The sequence below is a fragment of the Leucoraja erinacea genome, chromosome 27 (assembly GCF_028641065.1).
Source record: "Leucoraja erinacea ecotype New England chromosome 27, Leri_hhj_1, whole genome shotgun sequence".
Taxonomy (NCBI): Eukaryota; Metazoa; Chordata; class Chondrichthyes; order Rajiformes; family Rajidae; genus Leucoraja; species Leucoraja erinaceus.
In genome coordinates this window covers 15,694,908-15,712,804 of record NC_073403.1, presented here as the reverse complement: position 1 = coordinate 15,712,804, position 17,897 = coordinate 15,694,908, and the positions used below count along the sequence as shown (strand labels likewise).

Here is a 17,897-nt window from a genome sequence, read left to right as displayed (position 1 = left end):
TGGCAGGTCCTCCTCATTGTTTTGTGAGCTGGTCACCTCTTGCCCATTGCATCTCAATCAGACCGATGATATCAATACACAAGTTTCTACATTCTAACAGTGGGGCTACACACACCCATAGTGTTGGGCTTCTCTCCAAGGTTCTACGATTTGCATTGAGGAGTGCAATTTGCATCTATGTGACATGGAAAGGCCATTGAGGTCCTCGTCCAGAGAGAGGTACAACTCTGCTGCTGGGACATTGACAATAACTCAAATCACTGCCAGAAAGGGCCATGTTTTTGCAAATGAATGTCCACCAGCAACTAAGTTCCACTTAATGCAAGACGTTGCAGGAAATGCATTTGATCCCTTTCAGCAAATACATGCACATGCATATCCACATCCCCCTCACCATGAGCCTGGCTATCAATAGAACTAAATAACCAGCAGATTTCAAGCATCTGCAGTTTTATGGGTTTTCAATGGCATATAACCAAATGCTTTAATGACCACACCAGACCTTCTAAAGCAGGAATCTCACACAAAAGAGTCACATACAAAATGTAAATGATGCATTAATTTGGAATAAGATTCAATTTGTGGACCTCATTGGAAGCTTTACCCCACAGCTAATCTGCAGTATGCTTAAACTAAGTGCTTTTGGCACAGGTACCACCTACGCAATTGGAAAAATGACTAATTCCTCAACTCTGACATTGCTCACCTTGATGAATGTTAAATGGTCTTCTCACACCAAGAGGAAGTGAAAATAGAACAGTATTATTTATTTATCCCAGATTCTTTACTTTCCATTTACGCACGATCTTACAAAGTATTATTTGAAACGTAAATTAATTTTAACATGAACCACTCCAGAATAGTAAACATCCAGCATGAAAGTGATAGCTGATATTTGGCATGCAAATATTATAGTTTACTTTGTGCTGACCATCAATCACCCGTTCACGCTAGTTCTGTTCTGTTCTGCCACTTTCACATCCACTCCATGCACACCAGGGGTAATTTATACAAAGGAAATTAACCTGAAAACCTGCACGTCTTTGGGAAGTGGGTGGAAATCAGCGCACCCGGGGTAAACCCACTGGGTCACAGGGAAAACGTGCAAACTCCACGCATACAGCACCCGAGGTCAGGATCAAACCCGCATCTCTGGTGCTGTAAGACAGCAATTCTATCAACTGTGCCGCCAAATATTATATTGTACACTATAATTACAATCATAGTTATTTTTTACTTAATATCTATCTTATGCAGACCAATGCTTGTAAACATCGTTAATTCTGATTAATACTCCAGCTGTCTGAATGCTGAAAGATAGTTGGCATCTTTAAGACAGATTTAGATTTATATCTTTCAGGTGCGATCTTGTTAAACTTTAAATTGCAGCACATTGTGCAACCTTTGGGAAGGTGGAGGAAGACAAGAACTACTCCTCAAACTCGCCAGGGACCTCAAAAGTGCAGAGTAAGTTACCAAATGGATCTTTACCAGAATACGTCATGGAATATATATAAAAGCCTGTTTATGTGGGACCCAGGGGCAATTTTAATCTTGCTGGCTTGGCAGGAAACCGAGTTGGAACGCTGGTTTAACGGAGAGTAACATTACACAGGTTACCAACCACCTCGACACCATGTCCTACAACATAGAACAGTGCGGCACAGGAACGGGCCCTTCAGCCAACAATGCTTGAGCCAAACACAAAGCCAAGATAAACTGATCTCATCTGTCTATACATGGGTTCTATGAAATTTCTTTTTTTCAATTCAGGACATATGACAATAAAACACTCTTGACTCTCCCACTCTACAGTTAAAATCCCCCCTGTCATTTTCCTTTGTACTGTTTGTACTCCAGTGTTCAAATTTTCATGTATTCTTCATGGTGGGAAAGCATGTCCCGAGTGGGTGTAGGATAGTGTTAATATGCGGGGATCGCTGGTCAGTGTGGACCCGGTGGGCTGAAGGGCCTGTTTCCGCGCTATATCTCTAAACTAAACTGTTAAGCACAACATAATTAAACACGGAATTTTCAAAGTGCCCACACGGTGCTACTGTGTGATTTCCCATTCTATATCCTTTCGGTCCCTCCCTATGCCATGGTTACAAATTATTTCTGACAAGGTGACTTTATGCAAATTAATGTTGACCAGCGATTAAATTCTATTGCATGCAAGAAGTTTTCCAAGAGGCAAGTAATGTACCAACATGGAAATGTACCCTACATGAGGATGCAGAAATGCCAGGACATGTCATTGATTTGTTACATTCACACTCCTCAGTGGTTGGTATTTAATTTTTAAATACAAAAGTTTGACCACAATAAGGAAGTATTTATCTAGAAGATGAACACAAACTTTTCTTGCATTATTCCTGTGCCGTTTTGGGTCGGAATCCTTCTTCCCATTCCCGCACTGAACTTTCCATCCTGGGCCTCCTCCACTGTCAGAGTGAGGCCCAATGCAAATTGGAGGAACACCACCTCATATTTTGCTTGGGCAGCTTATAACCCAGCAGTATGAATATTGATTTCCCTAACTTCAAGTAACCCTTGCTTTCCCTCTCTCTCCATCCCTCCCCCATCCTAATTCTCCAATTAGTTCCACTGTCCTCCTGAAGGAATAATGCTGATTGGATGCCTTGTTGTCACATTCCCCTCAGCTAACAATGTACCATTCTACATTTCCTTTGATTTGTATTTTCACACCATACCCTTCCATATCTCCACTACTCTGTCTGAAGAAGGGTGTCGACCTGAAACGTCACTATTCCTTTTCTCCAGAGTTGCTGCCTGTCCCATTGAGTTACTCCAGCATCTTGTTTGATTTGTATTGAGTTACTCCAGCATCCCCTTTTATTTGTACTTTCACACCTTACCCTTCCACATCTCTAAGTCTCCCTCTCCACTACTCTGTCTGAAGAATGGCCTCGACCTGAAACCTCACTATTCCTTCTCTCCGGAGTTGCTGCCTGTCCCATCGAGTTACTCCAGCATCTCGTTAAAAAGTTATCAGTGTCCCACTGAAGGAAGGAATGTCTTATTTCCCGATTGCAGAAGATGGGAACCAATTAAGAAGTACAAATTGAATAAAAAGAGACAAATTTGAGCATGTGAAAACGAAGGTACAGGATACCTGTGGAAAAGTGATCAAAGCATTGAAAACAATGGGAGGGGAAAACAACTGCACTGGGAAGAACTTCAACTTGTGTTCATTTCCAGATGTAGTCTTTTGACATCTCAGCAGATGAACTTTAATGAAATGCATTTCCAGTAAGTCTCCGATTTGCAGAGTTGCCCGACTGAACAGAGCATCAGATGTGTTTCTAGATTTGGATGAATAGCACCAAATTAAGAGGATTTCACCACATCAAATCCACAGAACATGTTATCAATCGAGGATAGAACTAGGCTATGGAGGGATGCCTATCACTTGGCCATCTACCCAAAGATAATAAAACCTGAAAGTGCTGGTAATACCCAACAGATCAGGCAGAATCTGAGGAGGAAGAAGCAGTTAAAACAAGGTGATCGAGCTGAAACACCATTTTCCTTTCCAGCTGCATATTTCTAGCATGCTATAGAGTCGTGTTCTCTTTATATTTCTGATTTTCAGCATCTGCAGTATTTTACTTCTGAATGACCAAAAGGCAATGTTGCGACACACTTCTGCTTGCCACTGAAGGACAAAAGGATAAAAGAACCCAAGGTTGTCAGAAGTAGAAAGATGGGAGAGATTGGGCCAGGGTTATTTTTAAACAGAGTTCGTACTTTTTTAAAGAATAGCCTCTGAACAATACGTATTACCACCCTGCAACTAACTGCTTGTTTCTTCACTTGAAATCCATTTCTATTCATCTCCATGATAGTTACGTCATAAAAATCAACAATGTTAATTTAATCACAAAATCAACAAGAAGAACATTTGTGTTTGCGACTTGCAAATACACTCAACATAGTCGTGTGTATCTTTCCAATTTTAGATAGCCTGCTGCTTTAGCATCAATCAAAACGAGCTTCAATTGACACAGACATTTGCAAGGCATGGGGATTTCAAAGTTAAATGAAATCACATTTGGATGAGACTGGGGCGGTTCTAAATCCCATCTGAAATTACCTTTGGATGCAATGTCTTTAAAGGAGAGAACTGGCAAAGTTGGAGATGATTACTCATAGAGGAAATACTTGCGTTATTTTAGTGCTCCTGCCAGAAGATTATAGGTTACACTTTCCAACGCAACATTTCAAAGGCAATATGAATGCTCCTATTTTGTTTTTGTTTTTTTTTTTTTTTTTTTAATTTATTTTATTAGAAGCAATTGTACTAGAGAAAGTAATCGACATAACAATTATACAATTTTCGTACAGCTTCAATTTTAACATTTTATAAACTAATAACTGAATCGGATAAAAAGAAAAAGGAAAAAAGGGAAAGAAAAAAAAGAAAAAGAAAATAATTTTGAAAAAGACACAAAAGAGAAAAAAGGAAAACCCCTGAACTAAAGAAGAAGTGAATGAAGCGGAGATATATCCCACTACCCTTCCCAACGCCCGCTCACCCGACCCTAGCGTCGGTTTTGAATTTGTGTTCAACCATTATGTTGTTGAAGAAATTCAATGAAAGGAGACCATATTTTAGAAAATTGATTAGGTTTGTCAGTCAAGACAAGCCCTATTTTTGCTAAATGTAGTGTCTCGGTCATTTCTGTGATCCACATCTTCACTGTGGGGACTGTTATCTTTTTCCAGAATTTAAGCATAAGTTTTTTCGCTGTGATCAAACTATAGTCAAGGAAGCGTCTTTGGGATATTGTTAAATTAGGGCAGCCCTCTGACATTGCTCCTATTTTGTTTTTAAAATAAGTTTGTACTTGCATATTTTATTAGTGTGAAATGATAATGAGAATGTCATGTTCCAAAGACTGTCAGTGTAACGTATCAGGTGCAAATCTGACAGGCAAACACATGGAGCCAAGGAACAGCACGGCTCCTCGCAAATTTTATCTTTCACGATGCCGCAAGGTAGCATTATTTTTTCCTTTATGGTGCAAAAAAAAAACGGATGCGGAAATTCATTTGGGTAACGTGGAGCCGCAGACAATCGAGTGATTTACTGTCAATGATCAAGCAATTTCTCTCCTTTTGAGTTGATATCAGCAGGAACACAACTCCAGTCCAACTTGAAAAACATAGCAATCGGCTCTCAGTTGGATTTCTGGCAACTTTCAAGACTTGGATTGCAATGGTATTTTGATTTTGCAGAGGAGGGCTTGGAAACTCATGCACCACAGAGTCAGCTATCGCTGGTCAAGTCTGCACATTTTGTAACGGTACATGTTGATAAAGATTGGCTGGATGAATGCAGCTCCGGTAGCATTCAGGAAGTCTGACAACATTAGTACCAGGAATGGAAAGAACTGTAGATGCAGGAAATCTGAAAGTTAAAAAAATGCTGGGGACACTCATCAGGCAAGGCCAGATCCGTGGAAGGAAATCTGGCCTTGTTAATATTCATAGCTCCTAAATCCTTTGTCTGAACAGTTAACACCGTTTCTCTTTCCTAAGCTGCTGTCTGACCAGCTGGGCGTTTCCAGCATTTTGTGATGACCATCCAGTACAAAGCAGGTGAGTAAACTGGCATCTCACCTACAACAATAAATTCTCACGCCTTCATGACCAACAATTGGTATATGAACCGTCTGCAAGAGGCACTGCAGCCGTTCAAAGTTTTTTGACAACACTTCCTAAACCCTGGATCTCTCCCTGCTCTGAAGCACAGTGGGAGTCCCATCATCAAATGGGCTGAGGCAGTTCAAAAAGCAAGCTCCCTTCTTAGTTTTAGTTTAGAGACGCAGTGTGGAAACATTCCCTTTGGCCCATCGCGTCTGTGCCGACCAACGATCACCCCGTACACTAGTTCTATCTCACACACTAGGGACAATGTAAGGAAGCCAATTAACCTACAAACCTGCACGCCTTTAGAAATGTGGGAGAAAACCAGAGCACCTGGAGAAAACCCACACGGTCACAGGGAGAATAGAAACATAGAAACATAGAAATTAGGTGCAGGAGTAGGCCATTCGGCCCTTCGAGCCTGCACCGCCATTCAATATGATCACGGCTGATCATCGAACTCAGTATCCCGTACCTGCCTTCTCTCCATACCCTCTGATCCCCTTGGCCACAAGGGCCACATCTAACTCCCTCTTAAATATAGCCAATGAACTGGCCTCAACTACCCTCTGTGGCAGAGAGTTCCAGAGATTCACCACTCTCTGTGTGAAAAAAGTTCTCCTCATCTCGGTTTTAAAGGATTTCCCCCTTATCCTCAAGCCGTGACCCCTTGTCCTGGACTTCCCCAACATCGGGAACAATCTTCCTGCATCTAGCCTGTCCAACCTCTTAAGAATTTTGTAAGTTTCTATAAGATCCCCTCTCAATCTCCTAAATTCTAGAGAGTATAAACCAAGTCTATCCAGTCTTTCTTCATAAGACAGTCCTGACATCCCAGGAATCAGTCTGGTGAACCTTCTCTGCACTCCCTCTATGGCAATAATGTCCTTCCTCAGATTTGGAGACCAAAACTGTACGCAATACTCCAGGTGTGGTCTCACCAAGACCCTGTACAACTGCAGTAGAACCTCCCTGCTCCTATACTCAAATCCTTTTGCTATGAAAGCCAACATATCCATTCACTTTCTTCACTGCCTGCTGCACCTGCATGCCTACCTTCAATGACTGGTGTACCATGACACCCAGGTCTCGCTGCATCTCCCCCTTTCCCAATCGGCCACCATTTAGATAATAGTCTGCTTTCCCGTTTTTGCCACCAAAATGGATAACCTCACATTTATCCACATTATACTGCATTTGCATGTACAAACTCCGTACAGACAGCATCCATGGTCAGGATCGAACCCGGGTCTCTGGGGCTGTAAGGCAGAAACTCTGCCTCTGCGCTACTGTGCTGCCCAGTTGAGGGTTAATGGCGATGGGCAATAAATGATGACCTTGCCATTCATTCCATTACTGCACCCAATACATAACTGACAAACCCAAGCAACTTGAAAATGATTTATATTTGCTGGTCTATCATTGGCCTTTGTTAACGTGTAAAATACCTTAAAAAAGTTCAATCGTTGTTGTCAATAAGTAATGGAAAATACGTTGGGAGGTACAATAGGCATTTTAGGTGCAAGATTAACAGAATAATGGACAAACAAAAGAGACACAGTGCTATTTTCCACAAGAAAGCCTTGAACTTCCTTTCCATTCAAATCACAAAAGAGCCAATATTTGATTTGCATTCCATTGTAATCAAAAGCACCTTTGCCATCTTGTTGGTGAGATTAATTGGCACTGAATGGACAGGACTGTTATCTGGTGCCTATTGTTTTTCAAGGCAGGTGGAGCAAGTCCAAATAACCAAATAAATACGTGTGCATTTTATAGGTTTCCTGCAGTACATCTAGTCAGCCTTTGTTTACTTCTACAGATCCCTGCACTTGATAGCACCCAATAATTTAGAGGTTAGTTGGGGGCACAAAAACAAGCAGCTATAAGACCTGGAGCCTGCTCCACCACTAGGTAAGATCACTGCTGATCTGATCACTGTCCTCAAATGTGCTTTCATTACCAAAGCCTTTAAATCTTGCAGCCTGAACAAATCTTTAGAGCCTTCAGAGAACAGAGCCACAAATAACTTTTAACAATTCAGAACATAGACACAAAATGCTGGAGTAACTCAGCGGGACAGGCAGCATCTCTGGAGAGAAGGAACGAGTCACCCTTCGTGTATGAAGACCCAAAACGTCGCTCATCCCTTCTCTCCAGAGATGTTGCCTGTTCCACTGAGTTACTCCAGCATTTTGTGTCTATCTCCAGTGCATGCCAGCATCTGCAGTTCCTTCCTACACATTTTAACAATGCAGCATCCATCAATCACCGAGGTGTGGGAATTCCCAAATTCCCGACACTCCAGGGGAAGATATTCCCTCACATAGCATTGTTAAATGGGCGACTTTTTAAAGGTTGGAAGTTTGGCAGGTAAACGATCTGTTTGCACGGACCCTGTGTGTGTGTCACAAGGGTGCTTGGCATCAGGTTATCCCAAAATGTTGCAGAAAGTGGAATTATTAGAAAACATAGCGACAGTGAAGTTCAATGATTAACAAAAAGGTCCAATCAATTTTTCTCACGATGGGCAGTACAATGGAGTCTGATCTTGGAAGCATAAATGGAGGAAGATTGTAGTGCTTGACTCATACATTAATCTCCCCTAAAACCTCAGTGGCAGGTCGTGAAATGCTCCAACGTTTTACACCCCAAACATCCAAGTGCTCCCTTGCACATTAACAGAGGGAGGAAAGCAACCTGCCAGGTCAGATGTACTGGGAAAGGGCTCTTGCGTCATTAACAGTGAATTATTTACATGTGATTTCACAATCTAATTAGGCCACTACAGTGATTAAGCTTTTACAAGGAGACCTTAGAACTGACATATAAAAGTACTACTATCCTCCTTAAGATTTGGCATCCGAGGTTGAAAGTAAATCAAATGAACATTGGGAGCATGTGTTCCATTTACCACCATGTGACCAGTAACCAACTGGCTTGGATCTGTCCGGTTTGCTCACTGGCATGTGGGAGAACAGAGAACACAATACAGGCGATTAAAAACTTGTGCCTGTTTCCATACTGTATGACTATGATAATCACCATCATGATATATAGATGAATTGTCTTGTAAAAGATGGCATGTTAGACAAGGAGCAAGCAAAACAAAATGCAACTTGTCTCGTCGATCGACAGACAGACTGCTCGACAAATGATTTCACTCTGTGATATGTGCAGTAATGAAATGATCTATTCATTCATGAGAAACTGTTATTTTTAAGCGACAAAAATTGAACTGAAGTTGCTCACTGTCCTTTTCAGAAAAAAACTTTTTAATAAAAGCTAATTGAAATTGTCCCAGTTAAATAACATGGCAAGTTTCTGTACGGAGTACAATGTAAATGGTTGATCTGAATAAGACTTGGAAACCGGAATACCAGCTGATAGCTCGATGACACAGTTCTAAGACTAAACCAAGGGCAGTAAATAATAATTTCGTTAAGGTCAAGGAAACCACAAAGCGTATACTGTTTTAGGACAAACACATTATTTGATATGGAGAATTGAAAAAGCTACTTTTATAACTACTAAACCAGGTTCGTTTCTTAATAAACAGACACCACACAAACTGTTTGGTAGACCAGTTCAAAACTTTACTTAACATCGGCCGATGGAAGGGAGCGAGAATTCCAGCTAAGTGACCAATGTAGACACTCAACTGTCCTCGGTCCTCTTCCCTTAACAACAGAATTACATTGCCTTAAATAGGGTTTTTTTGTCCCCTTAGCACATTCCACAGACATTAGTCATGGTCAGAGGTACTGGAAAAGGTTTCCACAGAATGCATCACATCAAACCTTTTGTTTACATGGTACAAGATATACTAAAAACATTGGCCATTTGCTTTATCTCCAAATAGACCACCCTAGCTCTTTTCGCTGCTTCCTCTGTCATTTGGTCCCTCATAAACATAGGTCATTTGTTTACAAAGATGTGACTGGCTATTTCTCTCTTCCTTTATTGCCTCCTCCCCCCATAAACATTGGTCATTTGCTTTATGGCATCTCACTTCAAAGATTTGACTAGCTCCTTCTCTGCCTGTCACTTGGGAGACAATGTTATAGGATTTATTATCTCACACACACCGCAACCTAAGGCAAGCCTAATTTGACACTAAATATAAGCTGTAAGCTAGCCCAGAAACCAATTTAATATCTTCTTATATTTTTAACTAAAACTCAGCTTCATCAGAATGGAAAGAGTCTGCATTTTTTTTTAAATTGGGACTGATTTGCTCATATCAGGAGTTTGCTAATTGGATTGACTCAACTGCATATTAGTAAAACACAAAGTGCTGGAGTAACTCAGCAGGCCAGGCAGCATCCGTGGTGTAGATACTGGTGATATAGAACAGTACGGTACAGGAATGGGCCCTTTGGCTCACAATGTTTGTGCCAAACACAACGCCATTAAACTGACCTCATCTACCTGTACATGATACATTTCCTACCATTCACTGCAATTGCATATACTCATTCTAAAGCCTCTTAAACACCACTATCCTATCTGTCTCCACACACACACACACACACACACACACACCAATGTATTCCAGGCCCCACTACTCTGTATAAAAAAAACTTGCCCCGCACATCTCCTTTAAGCTCTCCCACCTCTCACCTTATAACTAGGACTTCTGGTGTTGGACATTTCCATCCCAAGAAAAAGGTTCTGACTGTCGACCCTATTGAGGCCTCTCATAATTTTACATACTTCTATTAAGTCTCCCCTCAACCCTCAACATTCCAGATAGAAGTCCGAATCTATCCAACCTCTCCTTGTTGCCGAAACCCTTTTTGGGACTCTTTTTAGTAATGTTGTCTACCTATTTAATCCCAAATCCCTGCAAATACTGATTCGGTCATTGTAATAAAGTTAATCTCTCTTATTTAACTGAAACCAATTCACCTCAACTTTATAACTATTCATGTGATAGGGACCAGCACCACCTTTAACTGGATTATCTCGACAGCACTCTTACTTCCTGAACAAGTAACCATCTCCCCCATGAACACAGCAATTGATTTTGCATTGATGGCATTTAGAGTTTTATGTTTTGGATTCTCAAAACTGCTGAAGAAGCACAATGAGAAAATAGGGAACATTAGTTCACTCAGAGTTGAAAATGTGAATTGGTTTATTGTATGCACGTAAAATCATGCGTTTACAATAAAATAATGCATGCTTCATTTATTACTAATGATCTTTTTACTTAAAAATCCTGCTTTATGTAGATACATGTCACTGCTTAACTCTGTCAAGATCACCACACTCAATCCACCACGTAAATTATTAAAGTTGTTGGTCTGTTTCAACTTTCAGAATTATTTTTATAACTGAGCCACGTGGATATATTTTCCAGGGCTCCGTGTGTGCTGAGCTTGGACGCTGGCCATGGATTGAATAGACACAGCAAACCAGAGCGTGGAACAAACAAGCACTGAAATAACGATACAACTTGGAGACATTCAATCCCAGGCTCCATTTAAACAATAACCAGTGATGGAATAACAAAATAAAGCTTCCTGTATTTACCCTTTCACAACTACCATATCACTCACACCAAGGCTCCGACCAAGTAAATAACTGCACAAAAACTCATCCTGTATTTTGCACATTATATTGTTGCAATTATGTGTGTAGTGTTAACAACTTTAGAGGAATGCCCACCCACCTTCTAATGGGGGCGACACTAATAAAATATCCTAACCCTTACATGTGTAATGTTATCAGTACACATCTTGATCAGCCTAATATTCATTCTCCCATGTGTCAGAGTTAAGGAGTCATACAGCGTGGAAACAGGTCATTAGACGTTCATAAGTTATAGAAGCAGAATTAGGCCATTCGGCCCATCAAGTCAACCGTCATTCAATCATGGCTGCTCTACCTTTCCTTCTCAACCCCATTCTCCTGCCTTCTCCCCTTACTAATCAACCCCTGACACTAATCAAAAATACGGCCATTCAGCCCACCACGTCAGTGGGCATGCATCCATATTAATTCCATCTTCCAGCACCTGGCCTGAAGCCTTCTACTATCCCCGAGAGATTCAAGTGCACATCTACATGCTTTTTAAATGTTCTCTGAAATTCTGCTGCACTCTTGGTCTGTGCAACATCACCAGTTGCAGGTTATCTCATCATTGTTGGTGCTTATGGTAGACTGCTGTGGACAGACAGACTGGGCTCCTGCCTTCATCGCAACTGCGGCTACCCGCTTTAAACCCTCAGCTGCCTTTGTATAGCCTTTTTGTTGAAAGATGCATCATGGAAACAGTCCGTTCAGCCCACTGAGTCCATGCCAGCCATCGATCACCCACCCACAAAACACAGGAGACAATTAACAGAGGCCAACTAACTACCCTTTAGAGCTGCACATCTTTGGGATGTGGGAGGAAACGCAAGCACCCAGAGAAAACCTATGAAGTCACAGGGAGAGTGCACAAACTCCACACAGATAGAACCTGAGGTCAGGATTAAATCCAGGTCTCTGGCGCTGAGAGGCAGCAGGTGTACCAGCTGCACCACTGTACCACCCGCTCTGGGATCTCTTAACATGATGAAAGTTTTTGCTTTCAGTCATGTGAAAATAAAGCTACGTGATGGTAAATATTCCACTCTTGTTTATTGATCATTTGCCCCTGGAGCTGTGGTACAGCTCCAGGAGGAGGAAGTGGTGTGGAACCTCTTCCCGGGACAACACAGTAATACAGGTGACAGAGCAGCAGCTTCACAGCTCCAGCGACACGGGTTCAATCCTGACTTCATCTACTGTCTGAGCTCAGATTTAACATTCCCGTGTGTTATCCCTCTGGGTGCTCTAATGTCCTCCCACGTACATGCAGACCGGTTGACTAATAGCCAGTATGTCGGGCAAATGGTAGTTTTGTAGTTTGTAGTTTGTTTGGTTGTTTGTTTGTCTTTTTGCACAAAGTCCGCGAGCATTGCCACTTTTCATTTCACTGCACATCTCGTATGTGTACGTGACGAATACACTTGACTTGACTTGGTAGAATGTAAGGCACGTTGAGGGGAATGTAGGGAGAATGGAGTGGAATTGAAGCAGCATTAGTGTAGACAAACAGTCGGCATGAACTCAATGGGCTCTCCAGCCTGTTCCATGCTGTGATTCTACCAGAGCTTCAAGTGTTCCACATAGTTCCCCCTGCAATGTCCATCATCTATGACAATCATCTCACTGAATTCGATGGAATGATTTTCAGAGAAGAATACAAAACACATACACAAATAAGTGAAGGGAATTTCTGAGGCAGAGATGCTTGAAAGTGACTACTTAGCATGTTGAGTGGATTAATTTCTGAAGTCAAACAGCAAACATGGATCACTCCAGCAGTTCTCTTTAAGCAAACCTCTCTTTCTTTCTCTCTCTCGCTCTCTCTTTCCAATACTCTCCTGACATTATTTTGAAGATGGTAAGTGAGTTTGGCCGTGCCAATATTTAGAATCATGTAGTCACAGGGCACAAAGGCCACCCGGCCCAACTCGCCCATGCCCAGATGCCCCATTTCAGCAAGACCCATTGTCTGTGGGAGCTGGCAGCGTATAAATGGAATACAATTCTGACCAAACCACGAGTTTGGGGTGTGGGGAAGGGGTGTGAAAGGTTTGTAAATCAGCGCAAGTTTTTTCCTGCTTACCTGCAACTCACACCATGCCACCTCCATCGTGGTCTCTGTGTCCAAACCCTTGTAGACCGTCTTGAAGGAGCCTCTGCCCAGCTCAATGTTGAACTTGAGGAACCTGCCGTCGGGAGAAGTGTCGATCGCTTTCATCTCCAGCTCGTTCTCCTCGGGCTCCACGTCCTTGTGCGGGGCGCGGGGGCTGCCATCCTCGGTGTCCGAGCTGTTGGCCGGGGCTTTGGGCAGCGGCGCGGCGCTGGGGTCGGGGACTGGCCCTGGCCCTGGCCCGTCCACCCCCACGTCCACAGCCGGCTCGGGGTCGGGGTCGGGGGCGGGCGGTTCGCAAAGGTGAGCCCAGGTCGGGTGGCGAAGCAGCAAGCCGTCGGCGCCCAGCTCGATGTCCACCGAGCTCTTCCTGTGGGTTCGGTGCGGGGGCCGGCGACCCTCTCTGCCCGACAGCCGCCGCCGCCGACCACCCATCCTGTTGAGCAGCGAGTCGAGCGCCCCGAAGCCGCTCAGGTCGACTTCTGCCTGGGACATGGTCCCGGACATGGATCTCCCGGCACCAGCGACTCAACTCCCACTGAACCCACTCCCGGAGCGGGGTGAGAGCGGAGCTGTTGTGGAGTAGACGCCTGCCTCCCTCTCTCCCTCCTCCCCAAACAACAACAACAACAACTGTTGCAGGCTGCAGGCAGAGGGGATGGCTCAGGAGCAACACGCCGCTGACATCGTGTGTAGTGGAACCGGGACCTTATACAAACTAGGACCCTGCACTCACTGGCCCCTGCACCCACCGAAACCTTACACTCTAGGGCACCCTGCACCAACGCAAATAGACCCCACGTCCACCGGGATCTTCACCACTTCGAACTGAACTCAGACTGAGTTTCTTGTTCCGTACTCCTGTCAGCCTTTCCCTCTCTCAAACCCTTTGCAAACTTGTTCGCCGGGAGTTTCCTCAAGTCACGCCAGATATTGGTCTCAATCAGCCCGCCGGCCGCCACCAGGCTGTCGCCGTTAGGGAGGTGTCTTGGGGACTGGTCTTGCCAACGCCGCCTCCTCGCCAGACCTGCCCCGTGATCTAGGGGTGGGTGACAAGGGTCGATTAACTCCCTGCAGTCAGTGTTGGGTTCGCGGGAGCCGAGCAGCTTCCCTTATCAGACACAACATTCACCACTCCCACGTCATGTTCCTCAGAAGCAGAGTTCTCTGGAACCTCGTCCATGTCACAGTGAGGTGGGGTTCGCCGTGCTCATGATTCCGAGCATGTAAACACAGTGACTTTATTCCTTCGAGCGTAAGAAGAAGCTAGGGGGTGGCCTTATAGAGGTGCATAAAATAATGAGGGGAATAGATAGGGTGAATGCACAGTTTTGTTCCCTCCCAAGGTAGAGGGCATAGACAGGCTTTCCTCCCAATCAAGAACTAAAGGGCATAGACAGGTTTAAGATCACAGGGGAAAACCTGCGGAGCAACATTTTCACTCAGATGGTGGTGGATGTATGGAACGAGGAAGTAGTTGAGGCAGGCGCAATAACAACATTTAAAGGGCATTTGGACAGGTACTTGGATAGGAAAGGATTAGAGGGATATGGGACTAGTGCGTGCAAACAGCATGGGGCATGATGTCAGCATGAACAGATTGGGTTGAAGGGGCGGTTTCAGTGCGGTGTGACTAATTCACGATTCACAGGCTGATTGTCCGGAAAATTACATTTGCCTTTCAAGGCAGAACCACCATAAACGGAAAAATACATCAAGCCACGTGTATAGATAAACACACATTTTGTTTCAGATTTCCAGCATCTGCAGTCTTGGTTTTATTCTCAGAACCATGTTTCCGTTTGGTTCTTTCTCCCTTTGGGCTCTTGTTAGCCCGACACTCATACCATTGGAGGCAGATCACCGGCACCAATAAAAGGCCGGGTTTGTGCAAATCACGTTATATTGTTGAGAAGATAGCTCCCGTTTTGTTCTGATGAAAGTATCACATGGATCACAGTTTGACTGGCTCATTGGATAGAGTTTTGGGCAGAAATCCACAAAATGTCAAGCAAAATGAAAACTGATAGCAAATCTAATAAAAGTTAACAATGTCAGAAATATTTAGCAGACCAGATGGTATCAGGGAATATCAGATTTGGATATCCTGAATTGTAATTCGAGTATTTCTCTTGCTATTCTCACAACCCCACTTAATTATTGTGACTGATTGGCTGCCAGAGTTCTCAAGATCTCATTGGCATGGCCAACTTACAAATGTCCTGTGATCTGTGGTCCTTGAAGCATGCCCTGCCCTAGTAGATCAATATCATAGACATGAATGGTTGTCGTGCCAGTTTAAACTGAGGTGGCAAAGACTAAGTTTCATGCATCCACACTGTGCAGTAATTGTGTGAGGATCACATTGATGGTAGTTCAGAGCGGTATCAGAAGAACGGAAAAAAATGAGCAGGAGTGGGCCATAACCCCTCAAGGTTGCTCCACCATTCAACATGACCATGGCTGATCTGCCCCCTGCTTCATCTCTTCTCTGCCAATTCCCCATTGCCATGGTCTACTTCCTCGCTTTTAAATACCTCCAACGATCCAGCTGTCACAACCCTACAGAGCACAGAATTACAGAGACTCACCACTGTGAGAAAGGCCACAATTTCCTGGCTAATTCCCAGGATGAGTCCACCAAGAGATTAAATAGTTTGGGCCTATATTCTTTGGCATTTAGAGGAATGAGGGGCAACCTTATTAGTGATTCGAAGGAGTCTTGTCAGGGTAGATATCAGGATGTTTCCACTCATGGAAGAGTCCTGAACAAGGAGGCATGACTATAAGATAAAGGGCTGGTCTAAAACTGAGATAAATAGGTATCCCCTCTCACAGAAGCTGCTGAATCTCCAAAATTCTGTGCCCTGTTGGGGCGATGAAAGCCAGATCATTAGAAGTATTTAATGTGGAGGTGGGTAAATATTTGATAGAATGAGGTACAGAAAGGTATGGAGAAATTGGGCAGAGAGGAGGAGGCCAGCGTAGACCAGCCATGCTCATACTAAACGTTGATGCAAGCTATTTTCATTCCTACTTTCTTGTCAGCTGTGATCTGTTGAACATACCTGGTCTTATCAATTATATTTTTAGACTTCTAACCTTGGAATATTTTTCTTTTGTAATAAACTAAAATAAATTCATGCACTTTCTATTGGCCCTAACCATATTTTAATATAGTCATATCATAAAGTAACAATAGTGGATCTCGGCAACAAATTCCAGAGTGAGCAAATGCTGGAGTGCTGGAGGAACTCAGCAGGTCAGCATGCATCTGGGGAGGGAATATACAGACTACGTTTCAGGTTGGGCTCCTTCTTCACACTGCGAAATGTTGTCTGTCCATTCCCTCCACAGATGCCGCCTGACCCGCTGAGTTCCTCCAGCACTTTCCTGAGCATCTGCAGTTTCTTGTGCCTCCAAACTCCAGAGTGAAGTTGACAGATAAACCAGGAAGCAGAGTGGGTTTCAAGCTCCCTGTGGGACGTGGACCTGTTGCCATTAGAGGATAGTTTGATGCTTGGGCATCGAAATCGTCTCACAACACTGCCAAGCACCATTGACTGACTGGCTTTGTCACATTGCAATCCAACAAAACAGGTCAAACCAAACATCAAAAACACATTAATTTGGAAGCAGTGACACTATTGTCTTGAACAGACAGACAGAGCCACTAATTTCAGTCAATAACATGACTCACTGGTGTTTTTTTTTTTGGTTGGTGGTGTTTCAGGGAGATTAACGCTTTGGACAGCAACACAACTCACTGACTCTTTCTAAGGCTTGGATAGAGTGGATGTGGAGAGAATGTTTCCACTAGAGGGAGAGTCTAGGACTGGAGGTCAAGGTCTCAGAATTATAGGATGTTCCTTCAGGAAGGATATGAGAATTTCTTTAGTCAAAGGCTGGTGAATCTGTGGAGGTTATTTGAGGTTATATGGACTGATAACAGTTAGAAAACGACGAGTGGGAATTAACACGTTTCTCATGATGCTAGGATGCAACTAGCGAAGTATCACAGTATCTGTGATCAGACCCCAACTGTTCACCATCTATCTCAACAATTTGGCCAAGGCAACTAACTAATTGTCACATTTCAAAACTTTCTGAAGATAAAAAACTCAGTGCAATAGTGAACAGGAAAGAAAATGTGAAGAGGCTTCAAGGTGACATAGCGGCAGGGTTCGTGAGTGTGCAAGAATATTCTGGATTGATTGTAATGTGGAAAAATGTGGTGTATCCACTTTGGCACAGAACAGAATAGCAGAATATTTTTTAAAGGTACCAGGAAATGTGATGTTTAATGAGAACAGAGGTCCTTGAACAAAAGTTACCGAAAGCTAACACGCAGGAGTAATTAGCAAAGCAAAAGATATGTTGGATTTTATTATGGGAAGATTTGAGTACAGGAGTGAAAATGTTAATGTGATCAGCCATGATCATATTGAATGGCGGTGCAGGCTCGAAGGGCCGAATGGCCTACTCCTGCCCCTATTTTCTATGTTTCTATGTTCAATTGCAGTTACATAGGATT

The 17,897-nt window shown here is 43.3% G+C and overlaps 1 protein-coding gene across 2 annotated transcripts in view; it reads right to left on the bottom strand.

Annotated features, from left to right (window-relative positions):
• wnk4a (WNK lysine deficient protein kinase 4a) overlaps positions 1-15,379 on the bottom strand; it is a 68,998-nt gene extending 53,619 nt beyond the window's left edge. For both annotated transcript variants that reach the window (XM_055657151.1, XM_055657152.1), the window contains exon 1: positions 13,337-15,379. In XM_055657151.1, coding sequence (XP_055513126.1) covers positions 13,337-13,870 — 534 coding nt within the window. In that variant the 5' untranslated portion in view covers positions 13,871-15,379. The remainder of the gene's footprint in view (positions 1-13,336) is intronic.
• Positions 15,380-17,897: the final 2,518 nt, after the last annotated feature.